Consider the following 25,800-nt stretch of genomic DNA (forward strand, 5'->3'; position numbering starts at 1 on the left):
GCAGCCACAGTTAACAGGCTAAGTCATGTTTTGTTATCCACTTTGGTTCCTAATTTCTTACATTCTATTAATGATCATTTTTACAGCAGAACTCTTTAACAGTATTGCCTACAGACTCCAACGTCATGCATACCAGAGACAAGCCTTACCAACCTACCTCTTTTATGCTTTCAGATGGGGGAGTAATCACTTCTCATAACATCATTCCTCCTAATCCCACATTTAATTTTCAGAATTCTGCCTTACTGTGGAACATGTCTAAATCAAAAGCACCTTTCCCTCTACCTCACCTGGGTCCTTAAATATGACAGTGCCATGTCTCCTCATAACATCTTGTCTCTTTGTTTTTCCAGTCTGACATACGTGCATTCACCAGTGAAGTTGTCCTGGCCAAAACACCTGGCACCAGTGTCTACCTGGGCATCAACCTTCATCCTATCAACTCCCCTAGGCTCCAGTACAGTGCCCTCTGCCAGCAGGAAGTAGTTAAAGAGAGAAATCTTTACCCCTTTTCATAATAATAATCATAAGATGGGATATGAAAGGGTTTGGGCCCAGACAGGACACTGTAGCCAGGAAAGCCTCAACTGGAAGCAGGAAGCCCCTACCTGCCCCACCCCTAGGAATTTACCTGTAATGCCATCTTTCCGCCCCTGGAAATTTACATATGGTACCAAACCTAGGACCAATGGGCTACCTGTGCATCCCTAATGCCCACCTTAGGTTCCACCCCAAACTGAGGCTATTTACATGCCCCCACACCACGTGTCTGCCAGAGAGATCACCAGTCGCCAGAGGTGGGGGGTGCTGGTCATCTCTCTCCGTGTTCTCAGAATAAAGGCCACTTTTTATTTTATACTTCTTATCTTTTGGAAATATTTTTCATCTTTTGGAAATAATCCTAGCACCTACGTCATAGGAACAATCTCCAGGGGAAACTAGAGGTAGAACAGAGACCCCACTTTCTTCTGACCTGGCTTAATCAAACATAGACTGAAAAAGCAACAGATGGGGTATGTGTGACCATCAGGATGTCACTGAGCTCAAAAAGCTCCTTCAATTATCCCGTGGCACTTCTTCCCAAGTAGGAGATTCACATCTCGGCTCCTACTCAACAAAATGATTCAGGTAGAACATAGACAACTTTCTGGGTCATAATAGGATTATCAGAGCATCCCTCTGCATCGATGAAAATGATACCTGGCTAGTCAGAGATGGAAAAGTAGAGGTGGGACAAGGAAAGTACAGAGACTCAAGGGAAACTGAGAGGCCTCATGAACATGCTCCGCACCGATGAGGAGATGGATTTTTCTCCAGAGCTCTGTGAGACAGGAGCACACCCAGTATCCCGAGCGGGGTGCTGCTTCCCGACCTGCAGGTAAGCTATCAGGAACCCAACAGGAGGAGCAGGGATGAAAAAAGGACAAGAGACACAAGGGATGGAGACAAGACAGGATTCTGATCAATTCTCATTTATTGAAAGGCAATGTCACACATATAGGATATGGGGGAGTGAGGGGCTGAGGCTCTTGGTGTCAGCAGGTAGCTAGGCAACAGCAGGTGGTCTCAATTGACAGGGAAGAGCATGTGCTTCAGGGATATGGGCCAGGTGTGGAGCAAGAGAAACTTATCTTAGTACTAAAGAGAGCATGACTATGGGGGAAACAGCAGGGCGTGGAGAATCAGAAATTTATCTAACAACTACAAACTTATCTATAAGTTAGTACTTAAGATGGCTACAGGTTGTCATAAGATGGAGCCAGTGTTGTTATATAATGGAGGCCAGTCACAGGCTCCCCACAACCCAGGATGCCTGGTTGCAGGAAGCAGATGCTGCTGGGGAGGATGACTCCCCAGACCCCCTAGATTTTCCTTTTGTAGGATCCTGTCCCCTAAAGGACTCTGCACCCCACCAATGTAACTGAGGTGAGAGAAACAGCCACAAAGGTGAATGAAAAAGATGGTGGGCAACAATCACAGGTTCATGTCAACCAAAGACTCTGAGGAAACAGAAGCAGGAGGGCACCCAGCTGTGGAGAAGAGCAAGCTAATGAAATGAGAAGGGACCAAGAGAACAGGACCAGGAGCTCTCAGGCTAGAATGGAAGATCTGAACTCCGGCCTTACAAGGACTTCCAGAAAAGTTTCTTCCTATCTTCCAGCTGCTCACGAATTCTTCAAGGGAGAGTTAGTACATTATAACCAACAGCTCTAAATTTCCTATTTTTCAAGTTAATAAAATGGAGTTTTAACTACTTTGTCAGCTCATGGTGTAAGGTGGAAATAGTGGGCATGCCATTAGCCCCGACACTGGGCAGACTAACAGAGAAAGATCACTTAAGACAAGAGTTCAAGACCAGCCTGGGTAACATAGTGAAACCCTGCCCCACCCCACGAAAAAGTTAAGTATTTTGAAAATATTTTAAAAATTAGAGCTAAAAATTTTCTCCTTACAGCCTTCAAAAAGAACTTTTATAAGATCAAACTTTTGAAAATGAGAAAATACTACATACCTCTCGCAGTCATAAGTGACTTAGAAAAATATAAAATTATAGAAATCAATTAATCAGTGATGGACCTGATGTAATGGTAAGGCCAGTTACAAAGCATTCTGATAAGTAATACGCTTAGTGGTTTGCTGTACACTAAGAAACAAAACAGTACATACATGTAATCCTGGCTCATGGGAGGATGAAGCAGGAGAATCACCCTGAGTTCAAGGCCAGCCTGGACTATATACTTAAACCATGTCTCACAAAAAATATTAGGACGGAGTCTTATTGGAAGGCTGAAAGGAATTAGTTATGTACTAAGTCGGTGAGGCATATTTTTTACTTTCAAAATACCACTAGAGCACGTCTGAGGACAAATACGTGGGGTCTCCCATAGCAAGTAATTCTTGGATTCTCTGCATACCTCACTGGGGTGTCCTCTACTTTAACTCTGCTAAGAAGTTCATGGAGCCCACGAAGGTAAGGACTCAGCCCTAAAAGTCTGCCCTTCACCATGGTAGAAACGGATCAGAAGGAGAACCTCAGTTTACCCTCCAACCCCATCGGCTGGGGTGATTTGCAGGAATGACTGACAAAACACGGGGAAATACATTGCTTGCTGGCCAGTTTATTATAAAAGATACTGAAAAGGACACAAATGCATAACGAGATGAAAGTGTACATCGAGGAAGTTCAGACAAAGCTCGCAACCAGACAGTCTGTCCCCACAGAGGGCTGCATTCCTGTTTGTCCACCCAGAAGCTCCTGCAATCCAGTCCTTTCAGATTTTTGCTTATGGAAGTATGTAGACATGTTTGATGAAATCCTTGACTCTTGAGAATTAATAAACAACCTCCAGCCCTATCTTCGGCCTCAGTTACAGTCCTCTAATCTCAAAGTTATTTCCCCTGACAACCTGGCCCACCCTGGGGTTGTCTAGGAACTTTCCAAAAGTCACTTCATTAACATAAACTGAGAAGAAGTGAAAGACACACGTTATGAATAACAAAATGCCCTCCTTTCACCATTGTCAGGAAATTTTAAGAGTGGTAGAAGCTGTTTCAGGAAGTTGGAACCAAATACTCATTGGGCCAGTGTGATCTTTAATCATGATATGCCAAGTTGACTTGTGAAAGAACAGCCTAACAGGTTAGTGAGTTCCCTGGTGTGTCCCTAGATGATTGACAGGTAGGCCAGCAAACTGAGGGGCAGGGCCCAGCCCAGATGTGGGAGGCATTAACCAATAGCTCAGATGGAATAAAAAGGGAAAGAAGAAGGAAGAATACATTCAGAGGAGCTGCAATCTTCATCTTTGCCATCATATGTTCATCTCCATGTCCTTCAGGCTTGAAGCAGACTCCAATCTCCAACACAGGATCTTCAGCTTTCCAACAAACTCACACTGATGACTCTGGAGTGAGTTTCAGCATTCAACTACTGTGGATCCTGCAGCTCACTGGCACACTGACAGCCATTCTGAATTCTGCCACTTATGGCCTAACACACTGCTATTGGGACACTGACATTTCTGATCATGTGAGCCTCTATTTCTTATTACCTCACCAAAAATTGAGCACAGAAGGGCCTTCTGGACATTTCTGTGGCCATTAAACTTGAAAAAAAGAAAAACTTAGTAGGCCAGGCATTGTGACAAAAAACTCTAATCCCAGCTCCCATGAGGCTGAGGCAAGAGGATGAAAAGCTCAAGTCCTCTCTGGGCAAGTTAGCAATATCCTGTCTCAAAATAAAGCAGCAGCTAGTTGTGGCACAAGCCTGTAATGCCAGAACTGGGTAGGCTGAGGCAGGAAGATCACTGCAACTTTTATGATATGCTGACATTTCCCTTTTCAGTGTTGCTTCTGCACTTCTTCCTATTCGATTTCAGTGTCCTGAAGGTGTCCATTTTGTATTGCAAAAGAATATCACTGAGTTCAGGAGATGAAGAAAAGCTGTCTGTAGTAGTTGGGCATGTGGAGCACACCTGTAATCCCAACCCTCAGGAGGCTGAGGCAAGAGATTGCCATGAGTTTGAGGCCAGGGCAGGATATGTGATGAGTTCAAAGCTAGCCTGAACATGCAAGACTGTCTCAAAACACAAAATCGTCTTTAGTAAGACAATGTCCCATGTTCAAAAATGTTCAAAACAGTTATTTTTCACAAATTAAACATGAGGGCCCAGGATATAGCTCAGCAGCATAAGCACCTGCCTAGCAAGTATGAGGTTGTGAGTTCTGTCCCAAGTACCAAAAAATTAAAAAATCAAATTAAACATGCATTAATATTAGAAAATAAACAGAATGATTAGATTTCCCTAGAAACCTCAAAGGTGAAAACATTCTAAATTTTTAAAAGTATGCAAAACATACTTCATACAAAACAAACACATATACCACGGTATCCCTGTGAAAATCAACTGGTTGAAATGACTCCTGCCCAGGGAACACTCAGGATGCTCAGTATGTAAACAACCATACTGCCCACGTGACCCTCAGGATAACTTGTTTGGGGTTAACACAGAACAGCTCTCTCACTAGTAACAAAAATACACTAAGGTTTAGAAAAATAGGCATCACCCAAAAGAAAAAGCATAAGGATTTGAGTGTTAGATATCCCTCCTGTGAAACTTTGATTGCTCATTCACGTCCCTGGAAATGTATGGCTACCAAAGCTTCAGGTTTAGAGAAAATCTGCAGGAGATTGGGCCCCACCCTCAGCCTCATGGTCCACAAGCATTACTCAAGAAAAATAAAGTGAGCTCCACTTGGTTTTGCACAAAAATCCGGCCCTCAGTCCTTTTTCTATACAAACAATGGAGAACTCCATGAGAGACCTTTTAATACCTACTGCTATCTACAAGGACTGTGGTTAGGGTCAGCATCCCAAACCAGTTCCAGCAACAGTCCGCTATTATCTTCCTTATGGGCACACAAACAGTAACTGATGACTCTTAGACCACACACCCTGGAGTCTGAACCCACTGCAGGAAGCTAATGGGGCAGCCAGGCTTCATTCATGATCTTTTGCAAGAGGGAGCCCACAGACCCAGGAATAGCCAGAGGGCACAAAGACACCAGGGACTCTATGGGGTCACAGCCCCCAGGTCCCTGGAGAGTAAGGGAGAGTCTGCCCCTGGTGCAACTTCACCCTCCTCAGAGCCTGAGCCCAGTCCTTCCCCAGAGGACTTCAGGGTCTCCTTCAAAGAAGGACAACTGTTGTGAAGGGCTGCAGGGTGCCCCAAAGAATCACTCTCAGAGGGGCAGATGGTCAGGGACACAGTTCCACATTTAACACTGAAGTATGGAAAGAGAGTCCCAGAAAAGGGAGCCTGTGGGAAAGAGAACATGTGGGACCCCGCAGTCATGTCATAGAAGGAGACGTCCCCTTCACTGTAGTCCAGGAAAACCCCCACCCTCCAGAAGACCTTAGATGGCTCCGAGGGAACCACAGTATCGGATTTAACGTAGGTGAAGTGTCCAGTTTCCACCCATCTCACAACCCAGAACCCCTTGTCCACCAACCCTTGATACCAGCCTGCCCTGTTGGCATCTTCCTTGCACACCCCCAGGGCCCACTCGCCTTTCTCTCCACTCATAATCTCCACCTCCCAGCACCACCTTCCTGCTGCGATGCCCTCATGGCCCAACACGCTGTAAAGATCATCCCCACCGGGGTGCTCGAAGGTGAGCCTTGTGTTTCCATGAGAGATGCTGATGTGTCCACGGGCAGATCCTGGATCCAGAGTGACAGACACTGGAGAGAGAGAGTTGTCAATCACCCAAGGCCCCTCCCTCCTCAAAATAAGGCACACAGCCAACCCCAAGTCACACCTGTCACAGCCACTTGGCTACCAGAGGGAGGGGAGGCCAAGAACATTAACTGCCACCCGCCCCACACGAATGACGATACCAAAATTTGTATCACCATAGAGAACGTGAAGGGAGGCCAGCAGCCCTGGGCACAGCGAGGAGTGCAAAAAGAAAAAGAAAAAAAAAAGCACAAAATCACTCACAAGCCTGGAACTGTTCCTTCCGCCAGTCTACAAGAGAAGCACACATTTCAGTCAGGGATCTTAAGACGGCTGGAAACACTCAAGCTCTGAGACACAGGGCGGTGAGAGCAGCGCAGAAACGGTTTGGAAACATTGTCTGCGGTGAGCACTTCTCACTCACACACATCCTGTTGCAGCCTCTCCAACAAGACTGTGCCCTAAAACTTACCCTCCCATCTCTGGGAGGCTGAGGCAGGAGGGCTCCCAGCACAGGGGACCTGCACAACTTACACACATGCAAGACCGTCTCAGAATGAAAACTGTTTTTAAAGCGCTGGGGAAGTACTCAGTGAAGGCTCAGGGCTCAACACCCAGGGGCGAGGGGGACTTAACACTGGGACCCAGATGCGGGCCACAGCCCTGTGTGGAAAAGTCAGTGCCCAGATTTCACTATCAAATGATGCCTTCTCAGGTATAGTCACCTTGGAACGATGGTATTCTTGTGATATGATTATAGATATCAAATCTTTCAAGACCTCCATTTCTCCTCATGAAGAACTGGCTGAGTTAAATGTTTAAGATGACTGGAAAGCATTTGTGGAGGGAGCTCAGGATACACGATCACAAAAGTTTTGCCCAGTTAGGAATCAGTGGAGAGGATTCTAGGATTGGAGAGAAAGAACCTCAGAGCAGGAAAGAGATACACCAGTGAGAGAGCAGATGTGAGTGACTGCCCATTTCCCCAGCCAGTGGGAGCAAAAACATCCCAGTAGATGTTGGTGAATCCAAAAGCAGGGACCCGAGCATTTGCCTCCCCCAAGAATTCCCAGAAGAGCTTTAAAGCTTCCAGGACAACCCTCAGCATGATGGCATCCCAAGTATGTCCATTTCAAGCTGCAAAAAGCATAAATGTGCTAACTGTACAGGAAGAGGGCTTGAAAAATGTGATGGAGAAAGAGGTCTGGACGCTAGGAAATGAGCCTGCGCTACTTGGGTGAGCCCAAACTAATCATGTGAACCTGCAAAAGCAGACCTTGCTTGGCAGTGGTCAGAGGAACAGTTGTCATCAGAGAAACGGGGTGCGTCACTCTGCCTTGTGGGTTTGGAAGATGGAAGAAAAATGGAACAGCTCTAGAAGCAGGAAAAGACAAGAGACCCAAGAAAGGAGCACAGTGCGGGTTATATGATGAGTTCAAGATGAGCCTGATGGCCATACTGAGACCATGTCTCAAAATTAAAACACCAGAGGAGCAGCAGGAAATGAGAAAACAGAAGAACTGGGCCTTGAGGGGAAGAGTTTAGGGTAAAAGGCAAACAGTACCAAGGACCTGAGTCCTTAGTCAAGGTGGATATCTTGTTTGCTGGTTGGTTTGTTGGTGGATTGGTTGCTTGGTTTTGTGAGACAGGGTCTCCCTACATAGCTCAGGCTGGCCTTGAACTCACTGTATAGCCGGGTTGGCCTGGAACTTACAGTCATCCTCCCACAAAACCCTCCCCAGTGCTGGGATGACGGGCATGCACCTCCACGCCCCAATCAAATTTGATTTCTTAAACCTTCTGGGACCAACAGTGCCTCCCCTATGGTCATCAGCTGCTCTGCTCAGTCTTTGAGGGCCTCATTATCAGTGGAACAAGTTTCAGCTGGTGTTGCTAAAGCTAGCATTGACCTACAGCACAGGAGGGGGCCAGCGGGGACAGATCTATAACCCCAGCCATACTCCCATCTGGAATTGGGAGTCCCTGTGGCTCACAGGAAGGCTGCCGCAGTGACCCACAGAACACCCAGCTCTCCTGGGCAGAGGCTCTGACAGGAAAGAAGCACCACAGAGGCCGGGAGGTCAGGCCAGAGGGAGGGTCAGCATCACTTACCTGGGTACAGCAGTGCCTTCCTCCAGGCTGGAAAGGAACACACCCTGGTTATACACCAGCCACAAGCCTCTCAGCAGGGGCCACGTGGCCCTGCTCCCCTACATTCTACAGGTGACAAAAACCCCAGGAGGGGACAGGCCAAAGGAGAAGCCTCCTCCGTGTGAGACCAAGCAGGGTATCTTGGGAGATTCCATGGACACAGAGGAGAAAGCCGCCTCACAGGCTGAGGCCTCCCCTGTCACTCAGCTGTGTGACTTTCAGTTGTTGGACAGCTTTCTGTGTCTCAGAAGCAAAAGCCAGAACTCACATCCTATCTATATTGAGTTTTCTAGTACGAATCATAACTGTATAAGGTGCGATGATACTCTAGGGAACATAACACAGTATTCTGTAATTGTCAGAAGCATTATTAACTCAGGTTTTCTTTGGCAAACATGTATTTGGGGAGCTATCAAAAATAAGGAAGGAAGGGCTGGGGTTTAGCTCATCAGCATAAGTGCCTACTTGGCAAATGCAAGATCATGAATTCAATCCCCAGTACCAAAAAATAAGGAAGGATTGAATGACAGCAATGTGAGGGGAGTTCTTCGGTAAAGACCCCAAACTTTCCCAGGTGAAATATTTCTAGGGCTAAGCTTCACTACTGGAGGCAGCTCTGAGTTCAGCTCATCAGTTCAGCAGCCCAGCCCTGTCCCTGTCACATTCACTGGGACATTCAGGGCCTCTGAGGACAAACACCCTGGACTGTGATTTGGGAGGAACCACTCATTTATACTGATCCAGTAATGAGACCTCAGGGTCTGTCTCTGGGCTTCCAGGTGCAGAGGAAGGGCTACCTATGTTGAAAAATATTAAGCCAATAATATGGAGCACAGAGTGGGGTCAAGATAAGAAGCAGAGTGTAGGACAGACCTCAGGATGACCACAGTAGCCAGCCCCAAAGTCTGGGCAGTAAAGAGCACCCAGATGGGGAAGAGCCACCCAGCAGGTTCCTGCCTCCCAGCAGCCTCCCCTCAGCCCTCAGGGAAGAGCATCTACACATCTGTGCCTACACAGAAACAAGGAGAGGGGATCCCTGAGCACAGGTGAAATGTGGAGCCCCTGGACCCAGGAGAGTCACTTACCAGCCTTGTAAGCTGCCTTCCTCTGACCTGAAAAGCAACACATCCTGAGTAGACAGGGGGAACCAGGACGTCTGCCGCCAAGGGACACGGTAAGGTCAGGGGGGCAGGACTTACCCAGCTCTGCCTGGAGCTCATCTGAAAGTGTGGGGAAAAGAACGTGAGCTCCCGCTACGAAGGGAGGGAAGACTGTGTATCTGAAAAACCCACCACAAAATTATTTTGTTCCCTAAAACTTTTACTGCCAGACCCACACAAGACCCCACAGCACCAGCTGTCCTCGCACACCTCTCGGGCCACCCTGGCTGGGCCCAGGTCTCAGGGCAGCTGGATCCACAGACCCTGCCCTGTCACCTTGTCCCAGGCACACCCAGCTCTGACCTTGCCCAGCCTTGCCCACCCTGATTACCCTTTGCCTTCTGTGCCTGCTCTTTTATCCTCCTATCCTCCTCCTTAGCCAGCCTCAGATTCTTCTGTGTCTGCTGTGCTCGCAGCTTTACAGAATGTTCTCTGTATAGAAAATAGCCAGCCCCAAAGAGTAGGAGCCCCATCACAGTCAGGCTCACAGCAAACGCTGGCTTCCAGGGAGAGGCCTGTGGGAAGAAGGGCTCTGTGGCCCAGGCAGAGACAGTCAGGGGCACAGCCCAGGACAGCCAGCCCAGCACACTTGGGGTCACGCCTCCCTCCCTAGATGTGCTGGGGCGGGAGCAGCACTGACCTGGGATGAAAATGGCCATGGCCTTCTGCTGGCCCAGGACGGGGTTGAGGACGGAGCAGCTCACATTCCCCACAGAGGCCTCTCTCACCACCACGGTGGCCTCCACGCTGAAGAGCAGGTCAGCATCTTGCGTGTGGGCCTCAGAGAACGCCAAGATCTTCTTCCCACTGAGGTCTCGCCACTGAACCTGGGGCTTTGGGAACCACCCCGAGGCCCTGCATACCACACGGACGCCATCCTCTTCCAGGCCCTGGATGTGCACTTGAGGGGCAGAGCCCACCCCTGCAGGAGAGGAAATGTGGGTGCCCTGCAGGCCAGCATGACACCCCGGGAGTGTCACACAACTCCAAGGAACGCCTTCTACCTCACACCTCTGGGGTCCTACTGGAAAGGGACCTCTGCATGGGTCAGCCTACAGGCGGTGCCACAGGGAACAGAGGGCCGGAGCACAGGAACACTAGAGGGCACAGAGGACAGGGGCCTCTTCCCCAACCACGAGGCCTGAGGAAACAGCAGGGATTTGGCCCCAAGGCTCCATCCATGAACCTCCTGGCTTCTCACCTCACACATTCTTCTGGGACACCTGCCTCCACACCTGCTGCCCAAAACACTTCAAAATTACATTCAGGGGCCGCTTCTCTTTAGTTCTCTACTCTTCTATCCGGGTTAATATCAATTTTCTCCACCAAGGTTCCTCATTTACACCTTCAGCTCCAATTTCTAGAACTAATCTGATAATGTTGACCTACCTGTGGTAAGCACAGTAAAAAATATCCCAAATTCTCCAGTTTTAGCATCCAGCTCCCCTCTTCCACACACTTTGCACTGCCTTTATGTTCCTGCCTGAGGTCTCAGTCTGGTGACTCGATTTGGCCATTAGCCCATGTGATGCTGACAGAGGCTGATTAGGGTTTGGATCTCCCTCTATGATGTCTGTGGCCAGGGAAATCTTGTGCTATTCCCTGGAGAAACCCATCTAATGGAGTAACTGACACCTGCCCAGGATGGGGTTCCAGTTAAAGCTGTGGAAGGTCAGCCAACAGCCAGTCAAACACCAGAAATGTGAATGGACCAAGTCACACTCCACATGGCCTCCTATTGTGCTGACCATGAATAAAAAGAAACATTTTTTAATTCTCTGCATTGAAAATAAGAAAGAATTCTTGTCCTCTCCTTACTTATATTGCACGTTCCTAGGCAGAATTATAATGTCAAATAAATTCCTTATCTCCTTGAAATGTGTGTGCTAATTTTTAACACTGGAGCTATATTTTGTCCACATTATGACCCAGAGACATCCCAAGGACCTGGAAGCCATCACCTAGCAATGTAAAACACTAGGAGGAAACAACCCCGCGACTCCTTTCGGGGGAAGCTGCAAAACTACTTCCTGTCACAAAGATATGAAGTAGTTTGTTTATTTTTTAAAAAGTTTGTTTCATGCCAAGTATGGCTCACTAGATAACACAGATGGTCGCTCCAATTACCAAGTGAGTGTAGGGTGACATACAAGTGACAAATTACACTTCAAGCTCCCTTATTTGAGGATTACTATAATAAGTAGGTTGTACATGCTTGGCTATAAAACAAAAAAAGTGAGATTTCTTTCTGGTTTATTTGCAATCCCTTAGTAGACTCCCTAGGATACATATCACATTCTGGTTTGATCCTTACTCAATTAAGAGAAGCATTTTCTTTACTATCTTTCTGAAGAGGATTTTTGGGGTGGGAAAAAGCTCTTTTAAAATCTACTTCTTCAAAAGCACCAAAGATACACTAAATCCAGGTTCCATTAGCCAAATCTGGCCAGATTAGTTGTGCTCCCCTAACACCCGAATTAATCCAGTATTTACTGCCGCAGGCCACTGCTATGACTTGGATCTAAACTGCTCCCCTAAAGTCTCAGGGGGCAGAGACAGGGCTTTCTGAGGGTGACTGTAGCATAGAGCAATATCACAATCAGCGAGTTAATCAAAGGTGACTGCAGAGCTGGCTGTGCTGGGAGGAGGGAGGGACTGGACAGGAAGGAGAGTCTCGGGGGCCAGAGGCAGAAGCAGGGATTCTTTTCCCCTTCTGGCTCTCTCTCCTGGTTGTCATGGTTTGACCTGCATTCCTCTGCCATGATGATGCTTCTGCCTTGTATTCAGCCAGCCAAGACTAAAGGATCTGAAACTGTGAACCAACACAAATCCCTCCATCAACTTCACTGTGTCATGTATTTTGTCCTAGAAACAAAGTGACTATAAGAGAATGGGTATTTGTTATTCAGCATTATTACAAAATTGATACATAATTATCAATATTCCTGCCACTAAAGAGCAAATAGCCAAAACACACAACCCCAGGAGTCTCTGTATTTCCTTTTCCCCCCTCTAACCTCTGCCCCAAATCTACCAGTTCAGCCTGAGGTAGGATGGAAGAAACAACTATAAATAGAAAGGAGACAACAAAAATTGTAATAGTAAAATTGTACTCTTTAAGAAAAACTGAAGCTTCAGGACACAAAAGTTATCCAAGCTTTTTTCTCTTCCAGGAAATCTCTCTAAGGGCCTTAAAGACAACAAAGGCTTCAGCTGGGACCCAGGCTCCCTCCTGCCAGCCCCGCCTGGGAGGACCCCTCAGGAAGCTCCTTGCTTCTCACTACACTTCCTAAAAGCACTTTTTCCATGATGGAAGTCAGCAAACCTGAAACCTGCCCATGCCTGAGGTGACTCAGAGTTCCCTGTTTCTCCTTTGGGGCCTTCCTTGGACGGGGCCCAGTGATAAATCAATTTCCAAAACCTCTGCATCTAAACCCTCCTCTCCCAGCCCGCCACTGGCTGAGGGCAGGCAGGTTCTTCCTCCCCCACGTCCCTCTCAGGGTTCTCCCCAGACTCTGCCACCCATAGCCCTCAGCCCCACACTCAGCCCCAAAGATCACGGGTTAACTGTGGTCGTCATGGGGAGCACATCAGGTGGCACCTCCACGGAACTCCAGGCTGTTTGGAACTTTATCTGCTGAACTCATGTGTCACCTCCGGAGTCTGCACCTACCACCTTGTGCTGATGTGGGCAGTGTTGATCCAGAAACTGCCCTTTCTTCCAGTGCTGTCACTTCATGTCACCTTCCGACCAATCGTGACAGCCTCATTTATGGAACACGTCAGCCATGGTCCTGGCTCAAGGATTTCACGATGGTACTTCCCCTGCATGAAACTCGGGGTCCTGGATACCCACATATCCAAACACTCACTTGCTGGGAACCGCACTCCAGTTGTGAGCAAAACCCTCCTGAGCCCGTGTGCTATGGCACATACGACCCAGCCCACATTTCTCCACTCGGTCTGCTGTTTTAACACCTTGTCACCCTCTAACAGCTTCTACCAATTAACTTAGTATGATTTTTCAGCCTCTTACTCTGAAATACAAAATTAATAGAGTTGGAATTTCTGCTCCACTGATGGACTACTGGTGCATAGAACAAGGACACACAGGAGGAGCTCCTATATGCAGCACTGGTATCAAATAAATCAACAAGTGGATGAAGCATCTATTCATCATTTACAAAATCCCAGTTTAATTTAAATACCCCTGACAATCCTCTGGAACCCAGTATCCCCAAGGTCCCTGCAATAGAAATCATATAACCCACCTGCCACCCGCAGTTCCAAGCTGGCCTCTTCAAAGAAGCTTCCCATTTTGAAGAAGCAGTTATACATCCCATTGTCAGAAACCTGGACCTTGTGGATTTTCAGGGCAGCCTCCCCATGGGCAAGAAGGTCCATCACCAGTGAGGTCCGCCCTGCATACTCAGCCGTCTGCTCCGCTGTCTGCTCCTGCTGGTTCCGATAGACGAACACAGACTCTGTGAGCGTGGTACGGAACCACCTCAGCTCCATGTTTCTCACATCCATGGCTGGGGACATGATGCAGGGCAGTATAGCATCGCCACCCAGCACTGCCACAATGGGTTCTGGGGGCCCGAGCACCTGGAACTCCTCTGTGGACACAGACAAAGCTGTGAGAATGCTGGGGACACACAGGCCAAAGGCCAAAGGCCACACACCACCAGGTGGGAAAGCCAGGCAAGCAGGGGTGAGGGCTGGATGAGCAGACCGCTGAGGTCTGATGGACTGAGCTGTGATGACTCTAACAGCAATATTGTCCTCTGACCATCAGGATGTGACCCAGAAACATGACCAAGAGTCTTCTTCTTCAGCCTGTGCTCCTGACTTCCATAAATAATTCTCTAACTCGGGGATCCCAAAAGGGAGCCCACACTTCATCACCAGGATGCCCTGGAGAACAGAATAGTGGACTCCATGCCCAATTTTCTGGGGTGGATGCCAGAACGTTCATTCCTTTACTTTATTCTTTAAAGGCCACAGGATGGATGCTGTTGGTCCAGGGGCCACACACTGAGAGCCCCACCTCCGCCTGGCCTGTGTCAGGACAAACCTGAAACCAGCCACAGAGCACACCAAGGCCTTCGTGGGTGAGCACACTTGGATAATTTAACCACACCAGGAAATTCCCCACTTCCCATACTAGATTGGTTGCGTCCATTCAGATTTCTCCTTCACTGAAGTATATGCACATGTTCAAACACAGGGTCAAAGGCTGCATCTGTGAAATTCCCGCTCTCATGACTCACAGCACCCCTGTGACCTCACACTCAAGAGGAGTGCTGGGCCCTCCGTCCTACCCAGCAGAGACCTTAGCTTTCCAGGGACTAGCAGCCATGGGCATTGGAAGAGCCACTTCTCACCCCCGGTGCTCTCTGACCTGGAGCCCAGCACCCTCACTCTGTTCTGGGCAAAAGAGCGAACTGAAACCCCTTCTGTCCTCTCCCAACTTCCACCTCTGTGATTCTTTTAATAAACAGGCTAAGCCTGTCCCTACTCTGCTCAATGCCCTCCTGGCCCTCCCCAACTTTCCCAAGAAGCCCTTAGCCCAACAGAGTGGGCCCCCTTTTCCCCCCTGTACTCTTCTGCACCCCTGGCTAGCTCTGCCCAGCCAACCCTTGCCTGTGCTTCTCCCAGGCACTGAGGAACCGTCCTCCCTGGCAGGTGCTCAGGCCCAGCTCTCCCCTCCAGGGCTGCACCCTGGCTACTCTGTGGCCTCATCAAGCATGCTGCTGCCGCACAGGCCCATCTCCCACTCCCCTCACACCACAGGCCCGTCCGTGTCCCTCCACCCTGTCTGTGTGCTGTAATTCGTGTTCACCATGTCTTTCTAGGAGGTTAAGTTTATAATAATAGACAGTCCTTCTCATTTGTTTATCTAACAAATATGTATTTATACCTAACACCCAACAGTGACAATACTACATTAATATCTGGGGAACAGAATGGATGGACGGATGTTTACAACCCAACAAGCGGAGAAATAAAGGTAAGGGGAAATGTTCATACTTTATTGGTGCTCTGCTTCTTAAATAAAGAAAAGCTGGTCTTTGGACAACTGGCAAGATCCTATGTTTTTAAAAACTCCTAAGCTCTTATTTTATGGTTTAGTACACAATCCATTTTAATTTTTAATTAAATTAGTGATGGGGAAATGTGATCCTTTTGGAGCCAGAGATTCCACAAATCGCATCGAATCCCGACCAAGTGTTGCCACCCTGACAGGAGAGACACGGGGACCCACGCACCTGTGGATGCCCAGTTAGGGAGCTGGACAAGGAGAAGCAGGGACAGGAGGTGGCAGAGCCGGCAGCAGCTGCAGGAATCCTCCATGGCTCAGACCCCAGGGGAGACACCCTGGGAAGGCCCTGACCACCAGGCAGGAGGAGGCAGGAGGCAGATCCAAGCCAGGTCCCCGAGGCCTCAGAGGAAAGAGCCGATCTCAGGGCTGCCGTCAGCTCCCTGCAAGAGCACAGCATTCCTGTGGGCTCAGGGTGCTACAGGGCTGTGGGCCCACAACAGTCCTGACCCCTGAAAACAGCCGAACGCGGCTCCTCTCACCCCTTCAGGGAAGGCAGTGGTGTGAGGGAGCCATCCTGACGGCCATCAAAGGGGGCTGCCTTCTACTGTCACCCCCCTGCACCCACAGTGCAGCCCAGGTCTTCCAGGAGACCAGGCCCCTCTCTCCTGTACACCTGGATCTCTGTGGTGGAACCCTCCCTCCATCTGCGCTTTCACACACACCATCTGTGATCTCAGGACAGAAGCCCCCACAGTGCAAATGCATTTACCACCTGTGGGAGGGCTGTAGGGCACTCCCTGACTGTGACCAGTATCACCTGGAAGCATTAGCCCCTGTGAGTTCTTCACCCAAGTTCCTCCATGCTATGAGCCCAGGACATGGCCCCACCCGGTGGACACATGGAGAAGATAAAGAGCCCTGGCTGGAGAAAAGATTCCCAAACCACCTACTGTGGAAGGAGGAGAAGCCCGCCTGGGGTCATCGGAAGGAAAAACACTAGAGAATGGCCAGGGCGGCCCTCCAGGCTGGGCCTCTCAGCGTGACCTTCCCCACCTAGGCTGACTCATCTGCACAGTGGCCATGGTTTCAGTTTCTCTCTGACAAGCTGGTAATGAGGAGGACATGAATCTGTATTTGTAGTCACTATGTGTAACTAGACGGGGCCTGGTCCCAGAAAATGCTATGGAAATATTGTTAAAGCATGTGACTAAGACGTGGCCCTCACCAGCTGTGCTGGGCATTTCCAGAACAAGACCATTCAAGCGGCCTGCTCCCACTGTCCCCAACCCCACCATATCCTCCTCCTCTTTTTCCTCCTTCTCCCCCACCTCCTCCTGCCAGCTGGTTTCTGGTTTCCTTCTCCTGGCCCACTGGTGTTTTCAAAGCCAGCTTACCTGCTTCTCTTTGCTCCCAGCTTGGGAAGGCTGTGACTTCTCAAAACACAGCAGTTAGCAGCCTTCAGAGCCTCATGAGCCCTAACCAAGCTCCACCTTACCCTTGGAGTTGGCACTGGTCCCCAGCTGTTCTCAGGGCCCCAGCCCCTGCTTCTGGCTCCAATGCTGGGGACCCAGGTGGATCCCAGAAAAGCAGACAGGAGGCAGAGCCTCTGCAGAGACTCTTACACTGCGTCCCCAGCGGGCCCTCCTGTTAGCAGAGCAGCCACTCTGCGCTCCTCACGCCCAAAGTGAAAGCTTCCAGAGCAGCATGGGCAGGGTGTGCCCTGCCCTCTGGACATCGATCCCTTATCAGAAAGTAAAGAGCACAATCAAAGAGCCCAGCACCCTCAAAGCATCAAAAGAAGGCATCCAAAGTTCCCCTGACCACTGAAGGACGCTCCACTTAAACATGAAATGTCCTGCAACCCCTAAGGCCACCAGCAATTCCTCACTAAAAGAGGACCCCTCAAGGCCCAAAGACATTAGGGAAAGTTTATGAAAAGACAAAGAAAATTTTATTTATGCTCCAGTAAGTTTCTGGTACTGAACTATATTAATTCAGTTTACGCCATTGTCATGACTACAAGCAGAAATAAGTCTTGGGCCCTGACAATGAAAACATGAATCCAGGCACTGCCCCAGTGAAGGAGGAGGGTCCTGCTCTGCCTGGAGTCGTGTGCTCCAAACCCAGCCCAGCTCCAGAGAACTGAAAGGGAGCAAAAGCCTGCAGGGGACCTTGGACTCTCAGGTGCCTGGATTGTGCAATAGTCATAAAACTTATCTCACCCTGATTTGCAGCCCTTTGCCTTCCATATTGGCAGGAGGGGCCAGGAGGCAATGACACTTCAAGGACACCACAGGACACTGGACCAGCACAGCAGAGGATATGAACAGTGATGTCAGGGTCTCCGTCCAGCCACTCACTAAGCCGGGAATGATTTCTCGCGGCTAACACAAAACTGGTGCAGCGCTAATGGAGTGAGCAGTTTACTTCCCTTTACAGTAGACATGCAGAGGTTCTTACCGTTTCCTCTTTCAGGTAATGGCTACACAGGTTCCGATCAATGCTTTGGCCACAAAACAATAGTTAATATAAATTTAGGGATGTTTCAGGGATCCTAAATTGTGACAGGTGATATAAAGTAGTCGATCTTCTTCTTAAATATGCAATCCTTTGAAAGTTTTTATTTATTTGTTTGTTTGGTTGTTTATTATTTTGAAAGTAGTAAAACACAACAGAACAAGACAGAGTAGAGCCAAGTGAGACCGTGTAGTGAAATTGATACAGCACTTCACAGCAGGTTTATCTCCTTATCTTCACAATAGTTCGTCTTTCAATCATGTATAGCAAAATAAAATGAAGTACACAACATTATATAACTTATCAAAACAGAATATTGAATAGAACAGTATCGTTAATCAGAATAAAGCAAAACAGTAGTAAAAATATTTGCCTTCAAAAAGATGACAGAAGGCAATCCCCTGTATTTACTATGCTGCATATGGTCAACCTCCCAAGAGATGCTCAGATCTCTGGTTCCCATTTGCTAAAAGGGGGCTGGGGAAGTGGGATGCCTGACTCTAAGCCCGTGCTCCGGTAGGCTTACTATTGTTTAGCAGGGAGGCAGTCTGGTTACTTGGTTTCCCAGCGCCCTGAGTTCCAACATGCTGCAGATCTCAGGAGATGCTAGTGGTTCTCCCCCTGGGACGGCTGCAGCCCCTTTGAAAGTTTTGGTTTCATTGTTTTCATTTTAAAGGGAGTGAAACAGGACAGTAAAACAAACAGTAACAGGACAGTAGGAAATCCACAATCCTTACCACACTGCATATGGGGGGGGCACGTGTGTGTGGGTCTCGCTATGCAGTTCGCGCTGGCCTTGAGCTCACTTTGTAGCCCAGGCTGCTCTTGAACTCCTCCTGCCTCAGCCTCCTGAGTGCTGGGATGACAGCCACCATGCCAGGCTTTTACATTGCGTATTGTTATCCTCTAACTAGTTGCCAGACCACTGGCCCCAGGCCTGCAAAGTCAGTCAGAAAACATAAATATCAGGTCCCTTCCCTACTTCAGGTATTATCATCCAGCCTGTGTGGCCTCCAGCTGTTTACGGGGATGGAGGCAACGGAGGCAGAGGCGCTTCCCTGCTGCTTCTCCCCTTTTGCAGGTCTGCCGCCCCTGGTATTCTTATTTTTGCTGGATTCCTGGATTCTCTCCCTCCCTGAGCTTCAAGTCTCAGTTCAGACCCTTCCTGTGTCCAGGGGACCCCTCTCTCCTCCTGCTCTTCCTCCTTTGCTGTATTCCAGGGTCTGGACACCAACACTTGGAGAGGTTCTTTCCCTGCTGCTCACTGCTCCACCAGGTTCCCAAAACTCTAGGTTTGATTTTTGAGACCGGGTCTCTAAATTGCCCAAGTTGGGCTGGAATTTGCAGTCTTCCTGCCTCAGCCTCCCAGGCCTCTGCCATCACAGGCGTGCACCACCACGACAGGCTTACCCTGAACCTTTTAGATTTTATCCCCTTCATGGTGAGAACAGAAACTCCACTTTGGGTACCAGAAACAGCATCCAAAGTTACAGAGCCACGTGGACAGACAGGAGCAGGGCTGCCCAAGGCACAGCTCAGGTCTATAAGGCCACCGACTTGGGGACACCTGCATTGGGGACACCCCAGGAATCTGGGGGACAGCAGGGCAGCAGGATCTTCTAATACAGAACTTTTCTTCTTGTCTCTTTCAAAAGCTGTTCATTTGCACTAAATTATGTGATGCTCGTGCGTTTATGTTTGCTGCATGTTCAAAACACATTGCTGGGGACTTCCGGGAGAACAAGGTGGACAGATAGCAGCAGCTACGGAGGCTCTCCGAGAGACCCAGCTTAGAATCCAGGAATGGTGCGGAGTGAGGAATCCTAACCAAGAGGAGACATGCCCCGCTGACCCAAGAACGAACTGGGCTGAGAGAAACCAACTGGGAATGCAATCCTGGTGCTACAACAGGAACACATAAAGCCTCAGTGTGCAAGCTGGAGCCCGCATCATTGGAAACCACGATTTGGGTTTCCTGCCACGGCGGCTGTGTCTGAATCGGCTCGGCAGGGAGAGAGACGCACGAAAGCTCTGAGAACCGGAATCAGCGAACAGAGTTGAGAGCTGGATGGGCGGGGAGCTGTGCATCGACCTGTGGTGAGTAAGGGAAACTGGGACTCTTCCACAGTCTAGGAGGCTCTAACAGAGGACATTCTGGGACCAGGCAGACTTGCGGGAACAGGGCGCTGTAGTGACTTCAGTCACATATCCCCCTCTCAAGCAGGATTTGTGAGCAGTGCCTAGCTTATGTGACACTGCTGGCTGAGACCCAGTAGGCTAGCACAACCCAGGTCCCAGCACCTAGAGGTGCACCCTAGTGGTGAAGCCTGGAGGGGCAGGCCCCACATAGGCTGCCTGGTCCATAACTCCCTGGTGCGCTGCGGTGGACGGGAACACCTAGCCGGCGCAATTCAATCAGACTGTGGCCTACAGGGAAGGAAGCTGGGCCTCCTATATACACTTGCTTATATAAGGAACAAAGAATATGGGAAGAGGGAGCAACAAGAAAGGCTCCTCGGCCCCCAATCCTGAGAAACAGGCAATAGCAGACACAGTACCAATAGATATAAAGCATTATCTCCAGAGCCTCATACACAAGTTCAGGAATGAAGTTATTAATGACCTGAAGCAAGACATAAGCACAATAGTTAGAGAAATGCTAAGCACCACCCAAGAAAAAGCAGATGGTGGAATGGAAGAACAGAAAAAAAGGGGAGGGGGATGGGGATTTAGCTCAGCTGCATAAGCACCTGCCTTGCAAACAGGCAGTCGTGAGTTTGATCCCTGGTACCGATAAAAAGGAAAAAGGACCAAAAAAAGGGAGGAGAATTGTTTGATAGAGAAAACATAGAATACATGAAGCAGGTTCAAAGAGAATACCAGGAAACTAAAAACTCAATCAAAAACTGGCATAACAGCTTGAAAGAAACTAAGGATTGATTATCTGAACTGGATGGCAGATTTGTAATATGGGAGCATGAAATGAAAAACTTCTTAAAAATAATAAAGAAACAAACAGACATAATACAAAGACAAGAAGATGATAAGAGGATCTATAACTTAAGAAGAGGTAGGGACACAAACAAATGAACTACAAAAGCTACTTGCAGAAATAATCCAGGAGAATTTTCCAAATTTAGCAAAAGGTAAAGATACTCAGATGTATGAAGCATACAGGACCCCAGCCACCTACAACCCAAACAGAGCAACACCCAGACATGTAATAATTAAAATTCCAGTAATCCAGTACAAGAACAGAATATTAAAAGCCATCAGAGACAAGAAACAGATCACTTACAAGGGAACACCCATCAGAATTACAGCAGATTTCTCTGCACAAACCATCAAATCACGAAGAGCATGGGGGGAAATAATTCAAGCTTTGAAAGATAATAACCTCCAGCCAAGATTGAGATATCCTGCACAACTATCCCTGGAAATTGATGGAAAAACAAAGTGCTTTCAGGATAAAGAGGAACTAGGGGAATATGCAACCACCAATTCAACTCTACAGAGAATACTGCAGGATATTCTAAAAAGAAAAATATGAAGAATCCAGAAATAGTGGCAGAGAGGCCACAATGAATGGAGCAGAAAACAAAATGAAGAAGACAAACTGACAACTAATGACAGAAAAAGAGCTCAAGAGAAATGAGGCAGAGAAGATTGGATGATAGGAACAGCTATTTTGGACAAAACAACGTCATAATAGGTAGTGCTGATTTGGGATCATCTTGTTTTGAAGTCCCATCAAGCTTTTGTTCTTCTGTCTCCATAGGTCTTAACATGTTGTATCTTATTGGATTTTATTATATAAAATAATATGTGATAGTATAAACAAATAATAAAAATATGTGATAGTATAAACAAAAACTTTTATAGACAAGGAGATTATACAGAAACCATAGTTCATTATCTGTTAGTTGATTCTAAATACCCCGTAATACTGTCATTCTCTTGAATTGTTTTGATATATTTGATGCTAAAATATACGAAGTTATACTCAAAGATTTCAAGGAAAGAGACATTATGGTAACTACTTTTATGTCGGGATTATCTTGTGGTGAAACACCATTTTGCTTAAATAGTTATGTTTTGATCTGCACTGTTTTGTTGTTATGCCCTCTTTTATCTCAATCTCCATTTTATTATTTACTTTTTTATTTTTATCCTTTTAAGTAAGGGGAAAATAAATTTTAAAAATAGCAGGATATATTATAGTAACCCACTTTGATTTTCTAGTAACTTGATTTGAAGCCCTGTATTGCTCTCACCATCTTGTTTTGACTGATGTTCCTCTATTCTGTTTTGCTTGATAATACCAGGTACAAAAGTTTAGGCAACAGCTGTGAGGATAGTGGGATTCATTATGACGCCCACTCTGGTTGACTATTATCTACTTTTGAAGACCTGTAATGTCTCCAATGTTTTGGTTTCTTTGGTTTCATTCTTTACTGTTTTGTTCAATTTTATTATAACTGATGATATAGGCAACTGTATTTGAGATAGCCGGAGGCATTCTGGTAACCATTGTTGATCATCTTGTATTATGTTTTTACATTATGTATTATGTCCACCCTTTTGATTTAACCGACTCTGTTCTGTTAAGTCACGTTTGGTTTTACTCTCTTCCAAAAAAGTAATAAGAATTGTGGGAGCAATAAAACCAAAATGTGTAATAGTCATTGTACAAAAGAGAGGAAAAGGAAGTGCTCTAAACAGTATAACTGCATGTATATTTAAGTGTATAAGATAGACAATGATATTACGGAGTTTTGTTGGATCATTGAACAGAACTGTTTGCAGTCTCACTGTTTGAATGTCCACTTTATATGCTTTAATTTTGTAACTTGAACCAATATTTCTAAGATGACAATATGTAATCCATTAACTAGTGATTTCCTACTGTTTATTTTTTTCTGAAATTCTGTATAACTTGTACCTTTTTTCTGCTTTTTTCGCCTTTTTCTCCTTAAATAAAATTAAAAAAAAACACACACATTGCTGAACCAAGGGCACATGCCGTGGTTCTGGACTCAGGTCCAGAGATGCCTGGAAGGCACCAGGGAGGTTTGGACCTGGAAAGATCACCCCCCACCCCCGTGGTCTGACCAGGTTTCCTAGGCCTCTGCTGCCCTCTGGTGCTTCCCACAGGCAGCGAGCCACAGATGAGAAATCCTGGACACCTGGAAAGGAGCAAGAGAAATCCAATGCAGTGAGGCATGCTGCGGGATTCGAGAGCTATGAAGTCAAGGAACGGGCAGGCGATAGTGGTGACCCAGGCCCGAGGTGGAGGTCCCTGGCAGGTAGAAGGGGATGACAGGATTGGAAGGGCTGGGAAAGCCCTGCCCCTCTCTGGAGGGGGCACCCAGTGTGCACAGAACCAAACCCTGTGGGGTGGGACTTGGGGATCCCTGCGTGCTTTCTCTGTACCACACTTCAGCTCAAAACAGGGCCCAGATTCCAAAGACAACCAGGGCTGTAGGCCAGGTCACCAGCTCTGTGGATTCTGGCCCTTGGGCAAGATTGAAATCAGACGTCTTTCATCCTCCTCGGGGGCCTCTGGAGGGAGGGCTCTGTCCCTGTTGCTGCCAGGGTGGAGCCAGTCTCTGAGAAGACATCAGGTCGCCAGGAGCCACTCTGCTGGTGTGGCCAGGTCCATTCTCAGATTACTGGCTCTTGTTCCTGAGACTGTGGCCCATCAGCTCCTCAGCAGCCAGCGCTCCTTACCCCTTGGCAGCTTGCTAGAATTCATTTTGTGTTGTTTTTTGAGGCAGGATCTCACTCTATAGTTCAGGGTGCCCTTGAACTCACTGTGAAGCCCACTCTGGCCTCAAACTCATAGTGATCCTCCTGCCTCAGCCTCCCAAGGGCTGGGATCACAGCTGTGCACCACCACACTGGGCTCCGCTTTCCAGAATTCTTTCAGCAGCTTCTTGCAGTCTTTGCAGACCTACCAGGGCCCCCACAGGTGTTTTCTGCTCTTGGTTCTCACTGTCCTGCTGCTCTTGGTGTCACTCCTGGGCTCACCTCCTGGTTCCCCAGAAATGTGAGAGTCCGGCCTATAAAAAAGAAAAGAGAATAAAGAGCCTCTAGGATGGGGCGCACCCTCTGAGGACCTGCACAGCAGCAGCAGAGGGAGCAGGGCAGGGCCGGGTCCCTGCGGTGGCAGCAGAGGGCAGTCCTCTGGGACAGGTCCATGTTTCAAGCCCGCTATGGCCAAGGCACACGTCTCCCAGCGTGGCCGTAGGGCTCCAGCACGGCCCGTGTCATGGTGATAGCCAGGAGAAGCAGCTGCTTGATCCACAGCACCTGCCTTTCCCCAGCAATGACAGAGCTGGTCATGGCAGCTGCCTCTGCTTTCAGGAAGTGTCCAGAGGGGTGGCAGCTCTGACTCTGGCCCACTGGTGCCTGGGACTTCGACGACGATATTGGGGGCCACTCGCTCCCAGGTCTTTGCCCTGTCGGGTGCCACTCCCCAAAGACAGCCGCAGGGCTGCCAGCCCCGATGAGGCTCCCATCAGGGCTGCAGCCTGGGCCGCTGCCAGGCAGCCACTGAGGAGCAGGGAAGACCTAGGAGCAGTCACCCAGGCCACCGCCGGGGTGGGTGAGGAGAAGCCAGGACAGCCGTCGCTCAGATCACCTCCCTCTGGCTGGCAGAGGGACAGGAGAAGTGTCAGGCCTGGCTTCCATCTCAGATAGAGGCTATGGTGACCACAGGCTGGGCCCCTTTCTTCTTGCTCTGGCCCCTGGTCCCAACTGCGGAATACGGATCACCTAAGTACCGACCTCACGGCAGATCCCAAATACATTACATGATTTCCTGCATGAAAGTATTCACTGCTGCAGTGTGCACACAGGGCCACATCCATTTCACAAAGAAACCACCTCCACAGAGGGGTAGCACCTTCGCCCAAAGCAGTAGCAGAACCTCGGGCACAAAGGCTTTATCTGCTAGAGACCATGTTAAGCAAGGAGGACTTCTCCTGGAGCTGCCTTGCAAAACCAGACCTGAGACTGTGACAAACCAGACCCAGCTGGGCTCACTGGCCAGGGAAAGCAGGTCTTGTCCAGTCAGCAGTTCTGTTCAGAGGATGCTTTCACCCCAGACCTCCCACAGGGCCTGCCTCAGACAGACCCAGTGAGAAGACCCTGCCAGGCACTCCAAGGGGGTCTGTCCACAAGGGTTGGTGTCTCAGATAACAGAGCAGGGAAGGAAGGGTGGAGAATGGATGGGAGGGAAAACAGACATTAACCAACACTGAGAAAACAAACTTGAGGGCTGTGAGCCAAGTTAACAAGGGGCATTAAGGTGAGAACCCCACCCTTATCCCTCTCGGCCTCTGACAGATGATGCACCGCCCCTGCTAAGATGATAACACCAATGGCCAACCCAGGGGCCAGGTCAGGGAGTGTGGGCGGGTGGGTGCACAGGGAGGAGGGTGAGGGTGGGCGGCAGTCCTGGCAGAGGAGGCAGAGGACGGGATGAAGGTGGCTCTGAAGTCACAGCCCAGCCTCCCCTGGGCACCAGGCAAGCCCTGCTGCCACTTCTGGTCTGCCCTGTCCCCTCCCTGGCTGAGCCCTCGAGAGCAGGGGCAGCTCCTGGTCCCACAGGAGGGTTAGCAGGGCATCCCTGAGGGACGGGTCCTAGACACACGCCAAGAGGGCCTTGCTGGGCAGCCCCAGCCAC

General features: G+C 48.7%; 1 protein-coding gene across 2 annotated transcripts; it reads right to left on the reverse strand.

Annotated features, from left to right (window-relative positions):
* Positions 1-3,099: 3,099 nt before the first annotated feature.
* On the reverse strand, positions 3,100-17,349 carry LOC100725859 (butyrophilin-like protein 1). Of its 2 annotated transcripts, XM_063239126.1 has the most exons (10): positions 16,988-17,316; positions 15,820-16,033; positions 13,819-14,166; positions 10,188-10,469; positions 9,879-10,079; positions 9,587-9,607; positions 9,473-9,499; positions 8,349-8,375; positions 6,501-6,527; positions 3,100-6,241 (listed from the first exon to the last, which is right to left on the reverse strand). In XM_063239126.1, exons 2-10 carry the CDS (start codon positions 15,902-15,904, stop codon positions 5,571-5,573), a joined length of 1,689 nt encoding a protein of 562 aa, XP_063095196.1. In that variant the 5' UTR covers positions 15,905-16,033; positions 16,988-17,316; the 3' UTR covers positions 3,100-5,570. The 2 variants fall into 2 exon arrangements, with proteins under 2 accessions (XP_063095196.1, XP_063095195.1); XM_063239125.1 differs by having other exon boundaries at positions 9,473-9,607; positions 16,988-17,349.
* Positions 17,350-25,800: the final 8,451 nt, after the last annotated feature.

This window comes from Cavia porcellus, unplaced genomic scaffold, assembly GCF_034190915.1.
Source record: "Cavia porcellus strain 051 isolate PalLab524CR breed Dunkin Hartley unplaced genomic scaffold, mCavPor4.1 scaffold_28, whole genome shotgun sequence".
In the NCBI taxonomy this organism is placed as follows: domain Eukaryota; kingdom Metazoa; phylum Chordata; class Mammalia; order Rodentia; family Caviidae; genus Cavia; species Cavia porcellus.

Bases quoted from the DNA above. Each gene is read 5' to 3' on its own strand.
- LOC100725859 (XM_063239125.1), bottom strand. From the start codon at position 15,904: ATGGAGGATTCCTGCAGCTGCTGCCGGCTCTGCCACCTCCTGTCCCTG. The intron at 9,608-9,878 runs GTAATCAGGGTG...CCACACTTTCAG, and splicing joins GCAGGCACAGAAGGCAAAGG to ATGAGCTCCAGGCAGAGCTG. The intron at 6,242-6,500 runs GTGAGTGATTTT...CTCTCTCTCCAG, and splicing joins GAAGGAACAGTTCCAGGCTT to TGTCTGTCACTCTGGATCCA.